Genomic DNA, 13,658 nt, shown 5'->3' with positions numbered 1-13,658 from the left:
CAGCCCAGGAAACCATGGTACTAGAAGAGAGTATTTGAGGAGAGACTCCCATATCCACAAATTTTCGGTGGATAGTCCAATGGATTTAGCACATGCAAGCTGAAGGAAAGAACAAGTCCTCCACCTAGATCACAGGAGCAGGAGCCCAGTGGCCCAGCACTGATGACAACATAGGTTGGTGGATCTTTAAGAGCCTGAGTGGTCATGTCTCAAAGGGGTTGTTAGTCTCCAGTGGACTGATCCAAACCTCAAGCTTCGGTCCCACAGTCACCAATGGCTTGAATGAGAAGAAAGAGAGCTATTTATCAAATTCCTACATGACAGGAAACAACAAGCAGCAGCAAATATAGTACATAGCAAAATCAGAATCTAAAATGGTTTTGGTAGGACAAGATGACATGGGGAATCTAAAACTGCAAAACAGAAAAGAGAGAGATACTTTCCCTTTAGGTTCAATAAGCCAACAGCACCATTAAGAAATGGAGAACAAGCAACTTGCAATATTGTATATTTAAAAGAATCCGCAATTTTGGTTGACGGCACATGGAATATGAGTCAACAGTGTGACGCGGATGCCAAAGAGCCTAACGCAATCTCAGATTGCATTAACAGAAATACAGTGCTCAGAACACTGTTTCAGGGTTTACATTTTACTTTGCAAAACTAACTTACCTATTATTCTAAAGCATAAGAAATTAAGGCTCAGAGAGTTTAAATGGCTTGGCCAAGATATCACCACTCCAAAGTAATCACAGCTCATATTCACTAAGTGCTTCCTATGTGCCAGATGCTGTTTTTAAGCAATTAAATGTTTTATCTCATTTATTCCTGACAAAAATCCTATGAGATAGATTCTCCTATTGTCCTCATTTTACAGATGAAAAGAGTGGTCCAAAAGGGCCTAAATGACTTATTCACAAGTCACAAATCTAGCAAATAAGATACCCTAGCACTCTTTCCTCTGGGCCACACTGTCTTTCTGTAGTAGAAGAAATAACCCTAGCTCTGCCTCTGCTCTACCAGACAAGGGCCCTCCAGTAGATGAGGAAGGACTGATGCTGTGATTGGGGGCTGCTACCTCTCTGTGTCCTGCACTGGGGCACACATGTGTGCAGGACCAGGAACCTACAGGCAAGGGAACAGCATCCAGATGGCCTGGCTGTGCAGCCAGGAGTGGTCCATCTGGGAGCTCCTCGAAGCTGACTCAGGAGCCTAAGCACAGTCACACATCTGATGTGAAGTGACACCGCCTCCGTGCCACCCTACTTTGCCTCCCTTTGTCATCAGGTCCCACACTGCCCACTGCCTTCTTTCCTACTCAGGAAATGCACAGTTCTGGCTCCCCAAGAAAAAGCTCCAATCCAAGTCTGGTTTAAACTCTAGCACTTTATACCATTTCTTCTTTCAGCAAGTGGATCACAAACTGGGAGGCCTTTCAGCAAAAGCTGGCCCACCCCAGCCCTCCTGAAACACCAAACTGAGTGACAAGTACTTTCCTGGAGCAGTGGCAGCAGCTGGCCCATGATGGGGGTCATTTATCACTGCCGTTGTTTAGAACCATCAGTGCCTGGTGATAATAAAAAGCAGACCGACTTTTAGGTGGCTTCGTTACTGCTTTTAAATTCTCTACAGATCATGCACGTGATCATTGCCTGCACCCAGCTGACTGCTCCCACGGCCCCTTGCCCTCTTGGTAGGCCACAGCCTAGGAGGCTGTTCCATGACTTCTAGCCAATGCCTCAGTCAGCAAACTGCCAGCATCTCAAACACTTTCTCAATGGCATGCAATAAACTGTCTGGGCACTTACCAGATCCGAGAGAAAGATTTCGCTTTTTAAAGATCAGAGTTCAACCGCCCATCAGACTAAATCAAATGACTAGAGGGAAGATAAACTGCATTTTCCTTTTAGAAATAAATGCTTAACTTTCACTTATCCATATCAAGTTGCAACTTTAATTGCTCTTATATGCACAGATGTATCCCCTGTCTATAAATTTGCCCATTCACTGCAACCATATGGCCAAGCCCAAATAAGTGAAGTGGGCAGGAACCTGCACCCCTAACGGTCCTAACGCCAAGCCTGTGCTATTTCACTCAGGGGATTTGTCTTCTGTCTCCCCAGAGGAGGCCAGCACCCTCCTTGTCTTCCTAGTTTCTTCTCAGGCACCTCCTGCAGAGAGGCCTTACAGCCCAGCCACTGAGGAGGAAACCCCGTAGGGAAGAGCTAACAGGAATAAGCGTCAGGCCACCGGGCTGCTATCTCCCTGGCGCAGGTCAGTTTCCAATTAGGAACCAATATGCAGAAGGCTTTCGCTTACTTGAGCTGGAACGCTTGATCTGCCGTAACGTTCTCAGAACTTTGCCTATGTCCTTCATGCTGGTGTCTTTCTGGCTGTATAAAAGAAGCCGCCGAGCATCTGAGAAGAGGCGAGACACACTGTAGGGGGTGCAAGAAAAGCAGAAAAGCCCTGGTTAGGCTGGCTGACTCTCTGGCTTAAAGAAAGTACCTGCCAGGTGCACAAGCCCCAGCCTGGTTGCCAGGCCCTGGCCCACTCCTACTGCATCCCACACCCAGCTCCACTGATACCCTGTGCTCCAACCACCCACCCACCATCCCTGCCCCAAATGTCCTTTCCCACGTGTCCACACAAGCAAATCTTACCACCCTTCATGGCCCAGACCATGTGCCTCCTCTCCAGGAAGCCCTCCCTCACAAACACACAAACACACGCCCCCAGGGCCGACTTATCCATGACACACAGTGGGCACAGTGCCTAGGGCCCAGGATACTCTTAGGGGTCCACAAAAAATTTTAATTTCTTTTAAAATCAGAATAAAAAACGAAATTCAGAATGACTGTACATGACAGTGAATCCAGCCTAGATTACATTCATCTTTAGACCAACACAGTTATAAAATAAAATTTTTAATATTTTTGCATAGAAGAAGGGGTCCATGAAAGCTACAAAGACTAAGGTCCATGAACAGTATAACACGGCCCTGCCCACCCCGGCTGCAGCTTCCTCAGAACTGTCTTGATACCTCTCCTACAGTTCTTAATCCATTCTAACTCAAGCCATGGTTCTGTGAATTGCAAGAATCTTCAATGGCTCATTCGGCAAACACTTATTAAGCCACGCTAACGTCTGGTGTTAAAGCATGGAGCCAGGAATACAGAAGTGAAGAAAGCAGCATCCTGGCCCTCAGGGAGCTCACGCCCAGGGAAGAGAAAGACCTGCAGGCAGCAAGATGCTGCAGTATGATAGGGCAACGAGAGAGGAAGAGAGGGGATCTGAGAGCAGAGAGGACCAAACTCTCCCAGCCTTGGCTGTGAGCTTCTGAGGGCAGGCCCCTCCCTCTGCACATCTTTGCACCCCTCCCACCAGCTCCTAGACCAGCCATTTCAGATGCACAGTAAATGTTTGATACAAGAGTGGACTCATTAAAGGATAGAGCTGACATGCTGTGTCTCCCTGCCCAACTTAGTCAGTTTTTGAAGGAACAGCCCCAACCACACAAATTTTAGCTACAATTGTTACACCTAAAATGCACCCACATAAGCTCCCAGTCTGAAATCCTGGCGGCAATTCTCCCTGCCCTCATTTTGCAGACTTTATCACACAAACACTTACAAAAGCAACTTCAATCAAATCCAGCCATTCGAAATTCTCCAGAGGTTGAGAAGGGAAAGAAAAGTATTAACTGACAAGTCTGGGAAGGAAAATCTGATCTGGTACTTACATGGATTTGTTAAAGTTTCCAACAACCCCGGGAGCCTCACCAGGAGTCGGATAACGGAAACAGGGGTTATTGGCATTACAGATAATCCCCTGAACCCAAGGAAGCGTTCCTGCAGAGGGCATGGCTTTGTTTGGAAAGTGGCCTGTTGAAATTGAAGAGAAGAAAAACACAAAGAGAAACATTCATTCTTTGAAGTGATTTGGGGACTTGATAGGAAGTCCTGTCCATCTCTTTTTGTTCCACCCACACACTGCTCCATCTCAAATCTGTCTGCCCCATTCCCCACATCCCAGAGACCTGCCACCTCTGGACTAATCTGACCCTTAGTTGGAAACTTGGCATCAGATAGCGGTTCTTAATCTACTTGACATTCTGAATGGGATTCATGACACCAACCTTGGGAAAGTGACCAGAAGGGCAGATTAGCCCATAGACAGAAAGTGTCTGGCATCCAGCAAGTACTTGGTCATCCTTAGCTCATCTTCCATCACTTGCCTCACCTTTCAGAGACATAGAGGGGCCCTGGGGATGAATTCATCAAATTCCCTCACACCCTAAGGAGGAAACTACGGCAAGATAAAGTGGCTGATGAAGAACACTCAGGGAGTCAGTGGGCAGGACTGGGATAGAACCCACACTTCTGTGATCCCAACCCACGCTCCTTCCCTTACACCTGTGGCCTCCTTCATACTCTAGCTCTTCTCAATCCCCTCTGGTACTGTCCTCTGTCGGCCAAATGTATGTTAGTTTCACCTCCTCTGCCAGCTCACAAGCTCTTCAAAGGCACCTACTAAACATGCTTGACTTGGGGTGAGATGTCATCTGTGAAGTGACATTCGTTGTTGTTGCTGTTTTGTCACTCATTAAAACAGTGAGCTCCATCCAATAGGTCATCTCCTCACTCTCTTCCCTTCAATATGGAGGAGCTTCTTACAAACAGCAAGATGGGGTGCATTTGGGCTGGTTGTAGGCGTGAAAGGCACAGTTTGCTTTGTGGCAGTCAGCCATGGATGCTGCTTATGAAGATCAAGATAAATGTGTCCTGGAACCAGAGGCTCTTAACCTGAGGACCAAGCATGTGTGAATTCCTCTGGACAGAAGGCCATGGCTCCAGCTTTCATCATATGCTCAGGGTTATCTGTGACCCCAAAAGAGTTAACAACCATTAAGAACCATGGCTCTAGGTGGCAAAGAGCCATGTATCTTCACAGGCTTTGGGGTCAGACCAACTAGGATTCAAATCCAGTCTCTGCAACTTGCTAAGCAGTGACTTTGGCCAAGTCACTGAACCTCCTAACCCTCAGTTTCCTCATCTGTAAAATAGTGATAAAATTACGATCTACTTCACAGAGCTGCAGTGAGTGTTATATGAGCTCTTACAGGCAAAGCATGTAGCAGAGTGCCTGGCACAGGGTACAGGCTCAATGAATAGGCCTGTCGGGGTTATTGAGGCCCTGTGTGGTGAGCCTGCAATAGTACAATAGTGTCCAGCTGGAACACTCCTTCCATCTCAGAGCTACCATCTTCCTCCAAAGTGGGAACCCTGTTTTATTCATCTTACTATTTTCATGCAAATGTGATGAGAGAGAGTCTCCTTGGAAGTTAACCCACAGCCAGGACTTGCTATACTTTGCATTTCAATATTGGGGTCCTTCTATCTGTCCTTTTCTTCTATCCATATTCCAACCAGAGAGGAAATATCCAGAGCAAGGATGTAACAAGATCTGATCCTTGTGGCCACCCCCTTCAGGGACTCTGGCCTGTTGAACATTTACTCAGTTAACCACCTCCTTATCTCCCTGTTAATAGTTCAAGGAAAATCAAACAAGGTCCCTTGCCTAAGTCAGCAGCTCCTCATTCAGGGGAGATTTATGTGACCCAACCAAATACTCGAAGGACCAAGGGATTCTCCCTTTTAACCTCCTGGAGATATTGGCACCAAGGACAGGGTAGTGTTGCTCCAGGCAGCACAGGGCAATGGAAAGTGAAGGTGTTTCAGGCTACTCCTTGGTGGGTGAAGCAAAGACCCTTCCCCATATGTTGTGTCCCATCCGATTTGCAAACAAAAGCAGGATGAGGACTTGGTGTTGGGTGCACAGGATGCCAATCAAATAACATAATGGACTCCCAAGACCCACAGAAGTGATTAGGACCTTGATGGCTCTGGGTCAAACTGGGAAAGATTTATGGGGAAGAATTATACACCACAGAGACAAGATACCTCTGCAAGTTTCACCTTAGCTCTCTGCCCTTCCAGCTAGGTCCCTAGAAGGTGGTGAGAATGGGGGGTAAGGTTGTAAAAAGTGCATAGATGGAGGGCAAAAGTCTCATTTGCCTTCTATAGGTACAGGAATTTCACAATATCTCTGAGAATCTATGGTCCAGATTCAGAGGGATCTGGGTTAAAATGCAACAACTTGCCCAAGATCACAACTTCAGCAAGTGGCAGAGCTAGGATCCAAACCAATCCCAATTTGTCTGATGCCAAAGTCTGCGCTATTTCCACTACACCATCTTGCTTGCTTGAGATCATTCCAAAGAGAGGATAGCCTAGCAGACAAAAAAGCTGAGTTTTCACTAAAACGTGTACTTCAGTGAGGCTTAGGGTAACGCTTAAACAAAATTAAATGTGTATTTGCTCATCAATCTTTGGGGTTCCAAAAGAGAAAGCAAAATTACCTCCCAGGCCCACATATTTAGTGTGTATTTCATTTTATGCTCCTTTCTTTTTTGGAGAAATCAAAAAATCATGTCTAGTAGAATGTTCTCGAGGTTTTGTGGGTTTTTTTTAAACTTGAATATGTAGAACGTGTACTAGCAAATTAGAAGGGAAATAACTGCCATGGTGTGCTGTGAGAGAGATGGGGCCAGACCAAGAACACATTAAAAGATGACCCTGGCCCCATCCTGCAAGCCTACGGGGCTGGCGGGGTGTGGGTAGAACTGGTTAATGGTGAGAAAAGTCACTGGGGCAATGGAGCAGAGGTCCCAGGTGAAGATCCCACACAAATGGGAGGTTCTTTTCAACTGGGACATTTCTGCAGTGTCAATCCATCCAGCAAGCCCAGCCAAGAGAGAAAGACTGTGAATGTGGGATAACACTCACGACAACCGTGTGGGGTAGGTATTCTATTATTTCCCTTTTATAGAAATGAGGAAAGTCAGGTAGAGAAGCTAAGTCACGGGCCCAAGGTGATATACCTAGTAAGTGTTGAAGCCAGGATTCAAACCCAGGTAACCTGACATCTACAGCTTGTGTTCTTAGCCACTACTGTATTTTCTACGCTCACTGTGAAGGCCAACATCAAAACACACGCTTGAGAGTCAGAGGACCTGAGCTTTATTTCATCTCCGTCACTTAGACATGTGACCTCAGACAAGTCCCTGTACTTCTCTGAGCCCCAATCTACTTATCAAGAAATTAAAGCAAATGATAACAATAATAAAGTCTATTATACAAGGTTGTTATGAGAATCAAATGAAATGATACTAATCAATCTGAAAAGTTCTACACAAATGCTGCTTAAAATGATATGTTCCAGGATTTGCAACTGTGTAATAAAGACATAACGCATATGAAAGAGACTGACAGGGACCGGATGATAGTAGTGTAAGGCATTGCCTTAGAGGGCTTTTTTAATCACCACTTTCTGAACTATCAGTAAGGCTATTTTACTTTCATGATTTAAAATGTATGAAACAGATGTTGGCTATTATAATAATTACTATTATCACCATTCACTAGAACTGAAAATAGTTTCCTGAGTTCATGCCTTATCAAAAAATTGGAAGCCTAGCTTTTCTGTTCCAAACCATTTGTGCTGTTTCCTAAAGATAGCCTCTTGGAAAGGTTAAACTTAGCCCATGCCCATTGCCTGGATTTCACTTGCAGTGGTGAGTCTCCGGCAGGATGCTCAGATACTCACATTCATGTTGTTCATAGGGTGGGTAGCTCAGCCGAACAGAGATGAGGATCAGGAAGATAAACAGAGGCCAGGCAACTTCCAGCAACAGCTGACACTGAGTGGAAAATAAGACAAAGCACTGTGAATTTAAAATATAACATGGATACCTAACGCTTCTGGGCTTTGGGAAATCCACAGGAAACTTAATTAAATAATTGATCAACTTCTCCAGCCTCTCCCACCACTCTCTAAGCTTTAATAACACTGAATTGTTTGCATTTCTCACCTTACAACATATTATTCCATACCTCTGTTTTCCTTAAGAAAGGGAAACTGCTTCCCACCCTGCTTCATCTGGCTCACTTCGACTCATTCTTCAAGATTCAAGCAGGCATGATTTCCTCTACTAAAATCTCAGGCTGAGTTAGAAGCGCTTCTCCTGTGCTGCCACAGAGACCCCTGCACACTCCTCCCATAGCATTTTCCTTAAGCCCCTGAAATCATGTGTTTCTGTCACTAGCTTCCTCACTGCAATATGAGCATCCTGAAGACAAGCACTGGATCTGAGTCATCTCTGCATTCCTAGCCTTAGTGTGGTATCAGGTACGTAATGACGAAAGGAGAGGGCCAGGGCAACCTGCTGTGCTAAATACACACCACCTCTGCCCCTTTAAATGCACACGAAGTTGCCCCATGGGGCAGAGAAGAGGACTCCAAAGGACAGTGGAAATTCACACACATGGTTCCATATGAACCTGTGTGCACCCAAGACTGGAAAAAGTGCAAAGTTCTTCTCATCCATCAATGTCTGGTCACCATCTTCTCCAATGGGTTAGAAGATTATTAAACTTGTAAGTAAGCATGATCCACTGGTTAAAGCAATGAGGTTTCTCTAAAAGACAACCCTATATCAATGAGTTACCAGGGATAAATAAGCACAGAGTCAGGATGGAAATCATTAGACATAATTTAATTGAACCAGTGTGTTCAGACAACTAGTCACACTGCCTGAAGTCTCTCACCTCTTTCATTTCTAGACTCCGACATTCTAATTAGGATGAACACCAAAGAGCCCAGAAGAGTCATGGGGTCTTGTGGTTAAGAGTAATTACAACTGTGGTTTCAGAGCCATGAAGCCAAGAGAAGACTACTATGAAAGCCCCCTTTTGCATTAAACAGAATGTTTTTCTTGATCCTCAAGTCTATATATATTTTATTTTAGGAGGATGATCAGCCCTAAGCTAACACCCGATGCCAATCCTCGTCTTTTTGCCGAGGAAGATTGGCCCTGGGCTGACATCCCATCTTCCTCTACTTTATATGGAATGCTGCCACAGCATGGCTTGACAAGCGGTGTGTTGGTGTGCACCCGGGATCTGAACCTGCGGACCCCGGGCCGCCGAAGCAGAGCACGTGCGCTTAACCGCTGCGCCATCGGGCTGGCCCCAGTCTATATAATTTTATTGTGGAAAATCTGAAATTAAAAAAAATGCAAAAAAGTAACAAAAGGTAAATATAAATTACCCTTAATCGTACTTCCCTAGTAAATTGAGCTAACAATGGTTCTCTGTTAATATTTTTTGTCTTTTTTTCTATGCATACATAAATGATATCTTTTCTCTACAAAATTGAGATTATATAGTACATATACTTTTGTATTTTTCTTTTTCATTTAACATCATACTGGGAGTGTTTCCCACGCCATAAAATATTCTCTTGAAATATGGATTTTAATGGCAACTTGATATTCCACTCTGTGAATAGATCATAATTAATTCGACCTTTCTGCTATTGCTGGTGCTTCAAATTGTTTTTGGTTTTTTGTTTATTATTTGCTGTTGGATTTTTGGTATTTTAAGTAATCTGTTTTTAATTTCCAAAGACCTCTGATACGGTTCCACATTAAACTCTTTTTTAAATCTTTTTGGAAGGAAATACAAGGATGATAGTGGATGTCCTAGGGTGATAAGAACATGGGTGATTTTTTCAATACTTCCCTCTGCTTCCTAAATTTTCCATAATGAGCATGTATTACTTCTCTAAGGGAACAAAAAAACTACTGTTACCATATAACTATGAAGAATAGTTTGCTACAGATAGCACACCAGGAAAAGAAAAGACAAATGGGTCCCTCTTTGGAAGAAAGCATGCTGTCATGGGGTCTCCAAGACCAAAGACAGGGCTGGTCTTGCTAAATATTTCTGTAAATAACCCCAAAGAGGCAACACACACTGAAAGCTCCAAGCTTTCAAAAGACCTCTTCTATCAGCTGAGTTGGATGTCCCTCACTGGAGCTCCAGGATACTCTGAGCCTTTAACAGCACTTGGCACAGCAGGGGCCCTATTTATATAGGAGCTTCTCCCTTAGTGTCACCTTCTTCTCATTAAGCCACATGATAAGGGCTTAAAAAATGTGTGTTGAGTAAGAGAATGAACTGAAGTTTATAGAATAATGAAGATGGAAATATAAATCAGTTGAGCCCTTTGGGAAAGCAATTTGGCCATATGTATTCAAAAGATATGTTTATCCCATTTGACCAAGTAATATACTCAAGAATACATCCTACAGAACTAAATCTAAAATATCAAAAAGCTATATGCATGAAGTTATTCATTCATTGAAACACTATAATTGCAAAATATTGGAAACAACTTTTTTTTTTTTTTTAAGATTTTATTTATTTATTTTTCCCCCCAAAGCCCCAGTAGATAGTTGTGTGTCGTAGCTGCACATCCTTCTAGTTGCTGTATGTGGGACGCGGCCTCAGCATGGCCAGAGAAGCAGCGCGTCGGTGCGAGCCCGGGATCCGAACCCGGGTCGCCAGCAGTGGAGCGCGCTCACTTAACCACTAAGCCACGGGGCCGGCCCTGGAAACAACTTAATTACACAGCAATAGGGAAATGATTAAATTATGGTACACCTACTAGACAATATACTATGCAGTCATGACAACAATGTTTGTCATGACACTACTAACCATGTAATATTAAATGAAAAATGCAGAACACAAAATTGTATGCATTCCAAGCTTACAGCTAAATAAAATCACTTACAATATTAATCCTCTGAACAATCCTGTGATGTAGGAACCATCATTGTCTCCATTTTATATGTGGCACAGCTAAAGCTCAAGGAAGGGGAAGCCACAGAGATAGTCAGTGGCAGGGTTGAGATTAGTGGCTAGTTCTGTCCAACTCCGGAGACCATATGAAATTCTATTTGACACAGCAAGTGGCCCAGGTGGGAAACGACCCCACGAGGTGCCGTGGTCAAAAAAGGTGCCGTGGTCAAAAAACATCAACAGGTTCCATAGAGGCAAAATGAACTTGTGGCCTGTAGATTCATAATAGTTACAGCCAACACGGAGCACCTACTGTGTACCAGGGATTTTTATGCAACTCTGTGAGGCAGGTTGTATCACTACCATTTTAGAAGTGAAGAAACTATGGTTGGGACAGGTTATGAGCCATAGCCTGGTAAGAGAGTGCACCAGCATTTGAACCCAGATCTACTGACCCCATGTGCTTTTGCACCCATGCTGCCTCTTACAGAGCCGTGGGTGCGACATATACCTTTTAGGATGGCCATTTAGGAGGAGTCTAGCACTCACCAGCCCTCCTGAGCACTGATCTGACCCAACGAATCAAGCCTTATGCTCCTGGACATTCCTGCAGCCCCCACATCCAGGACCCTGCAGAGCAGCAGATGCTCAAAATATGTTGACTCGTTGAAAAAAATGAATGGATCTTCCCCATGGCACTGATAGCAAAGGGCACAAAGAAAATCTTACAAATCATATTCAGCAACTGAAGCCAGTGGGTGTAAGCAGATTAGGGAAAGAGGTAAGAAAAAGACTGGTAATAATAATAACGGCTAACACTTAAACATGTCTTACTATGTATCAGTATTCTAACTACTTTACGTATATTAACTCATTTAATCTTCAAAAAACCCATTAGTACTATTATAATACCCATTTTGCAAATGAGGAAACTGAGGCTCAAAGAGTTAATAAATTGCCCAAGGATACAAGCTTGGTAAATGGCAGAACCAGAATTCAAAGCCAGTGTGACTCAAGGGTCCCCGCTCTTGGCCACTATGCACCCCAACCTCCTTACACTCCCTGCTCTATTACCAGAGTATCTAGACTCTTGATCTTTCAAAGGCCTTGCTGAGCTGAGACACTAACATGTATGAATGAATCAAGAGACTGTCTCCAAAGCTCACACCACCCAGAGAACTCATGAGAGACAAAATTCAATCTGAGCCCTTTTACTTGCTACCTCTAAAATTATTTCTGTCATTGAACATAGAATTCACTTCCAAACTCAGGGGAATCTTCTAGGTATTTCTTTTCCTAATAGCCTCCCTCTAGAAACGTAACTTGACTTCTGCCAGGAATGCCATTCTGGCTCCATTCATTATTCAAATCAGATTTCTCCCCCATCTCTAAGCTTAGCACTTTTCCTTCACAGAGGCCCTCACAAACAGCTTGGAAGTAAGACTGATGCTCTACTGCTAGAAACTCCTCTAGAAACTCTTCTAATCTTACTTTGGTACCTACCCGCTCACCTCCACACCTCCTCCCCCATGAGGTGGGGGAGATGGAGAGGAACACTGTTTTCAAAAGGTGTTTCTCACCAAAGTCAAAAACTCAGAAGCTTTTTCTCAGTGTTGGGTATTAAAATAATAATTCTGGTATTTAAGTGAATTGCTACACTGACCTGCTCTGGGGAGCACCAAAGCATCACCTTGCACTTTCCACCTCGTAATTCCTCAGCTATAACATGGGGATAATATGAGCAAGCATTTAGAGCAGGGTTTCTTTACAGCAGCACTATTGACATTTTGGGCCATATAACTGTTGTGAGGGGCCCTCCTATGAATTGTAGGATGTTTACCGTATCCCTGACCTCTACCCATCAACAGCACCAACCACCCCTGCCCAGGATTGTGACAACCAAAAAATATCTGCAGACCTTACCAAACGTCCCTGGGGCATTAAAATAGTGATAGAATACTTTTTAGAACTTGATAAGGTAGTAAGATTCAATGGGAAAAAGAAATAGATGAAAATATCAAACAATATTCTGAGAGGCAAAAAGGAAGTGTGAGACAATGAGATCCACAAGATATCAGAACATTCATCAAAGTAATAGCACGTTCTGGGCTGTATCAGCATCAAAATAAAAAATATTTATCACATGACCAAATGAATAACCCCAAGATAGCCCTCTACACAGAGAAGATTTTAATAAATGTTCCAAACATAACTAGAAAAAGAATCACTGTTTGACAAAAGCTGCTGGGATGACATGACATAAATGAAGAAAAATTCATTTTAGACCCATTCTTGATACCATACACCTCAATTAGGTCTTGGAAAATTAAAGAATCGTTATGATCAAATCAGAGAAATGCTGGGGGGGGGAAACAATTTTTAAAACCACGCTTGCCCTCCCAGAACTATAAAGCCTCATGTATTGATGGTGGCTTTTTAAGTTGGTTTGATCCTTTGGAAGGACATCGGATCATACACTTCAGGGGCCATTCCTCTTTGACCTTATAATCCCACTCCTGAGATTTTGGTCTAAGGAAATAACACAAAAGTAAGAAAAGGCTAGATATACAAAATTTTTATAGTAGTTTATTTATAACAGCAAATACTGGAAACATCTAAATGTTGGCCGCAGGGTATGGACTTATAAAATAAAAACAGCATCGTTGGATTACTGTAAAGCTACCAGAAACGTCAATAGCATCATCCCATGGCAGATTTGGGGCCAAAAGATCCAGCCTCTCCTCTGACTAACTTACTAACTTACAATACTTTCTTGACCCGTGAAACAGAAAGTGTAATGCATACCTCTCAGAATTGCTGTGAAAATCAAGACGATAATGGATATAAAAGTACTTCCAAAACTACAAAATGCAGCCTACATGTCAAGATTCATTATTATAAATACGAAGATTATTTGGAAATATGGGAACATACACACCAATTAAGGTT

At 43.4% G+C, this 13,658-nt stretch overlaps 1 protein-coding gene across 2 annotated transcripts in view; it reads right to left on the bottom strand.

Annotated features, from left to right (window-relative positions):
• ABCA1 (ATP binding cassette subfamily A member 1) overlaps window positions 1–13,658 on the bottom strand; it is a 135,328-nt gene that overhangs the window by 97,368 nt on the left and 24,302 nt on the right. For both annotated transcript variants that reach the window (XM_004423291.3, XM_014782041.2), the window contains exons 3-5: window positions 7,669–7,762; window positions 3,743–3,884; window positions 2,320–2,438 (exon numbers count right to left, since the gene is read on the bottom strand). In XM_004423291.3, the coding sequence (XP_004423348.2) occupies window positions 2,320–2,438; window positions 3,743–3,884; window positions 7,669–7,762 (355 nt within the window). The remainder of the gene's footprint in view (window positions 1–2,319; window positions 2,439–3,742; window positions 3,885–7,668; window positions 7,763–13,658) is intronic.

Source organism: Ceratotherium simum, chromosome 29 (genome assembly GCF_057802395.1).
Source record: "Ceratotherium simum simum isolate JZ-2026a chromosome 29, ASM5780239v1, whole genome shotgun sequence".
Taxonomy (NCBI): Eukaryota; Metazoa; Chordata; class Mammalia; order Perissodactyla; family Rhinocerotidae; genus Ceratotherium; species Ceratotherium simum.
This window is presented reverse-complemented; position numbering and strand designations above follow the sequence as displayed.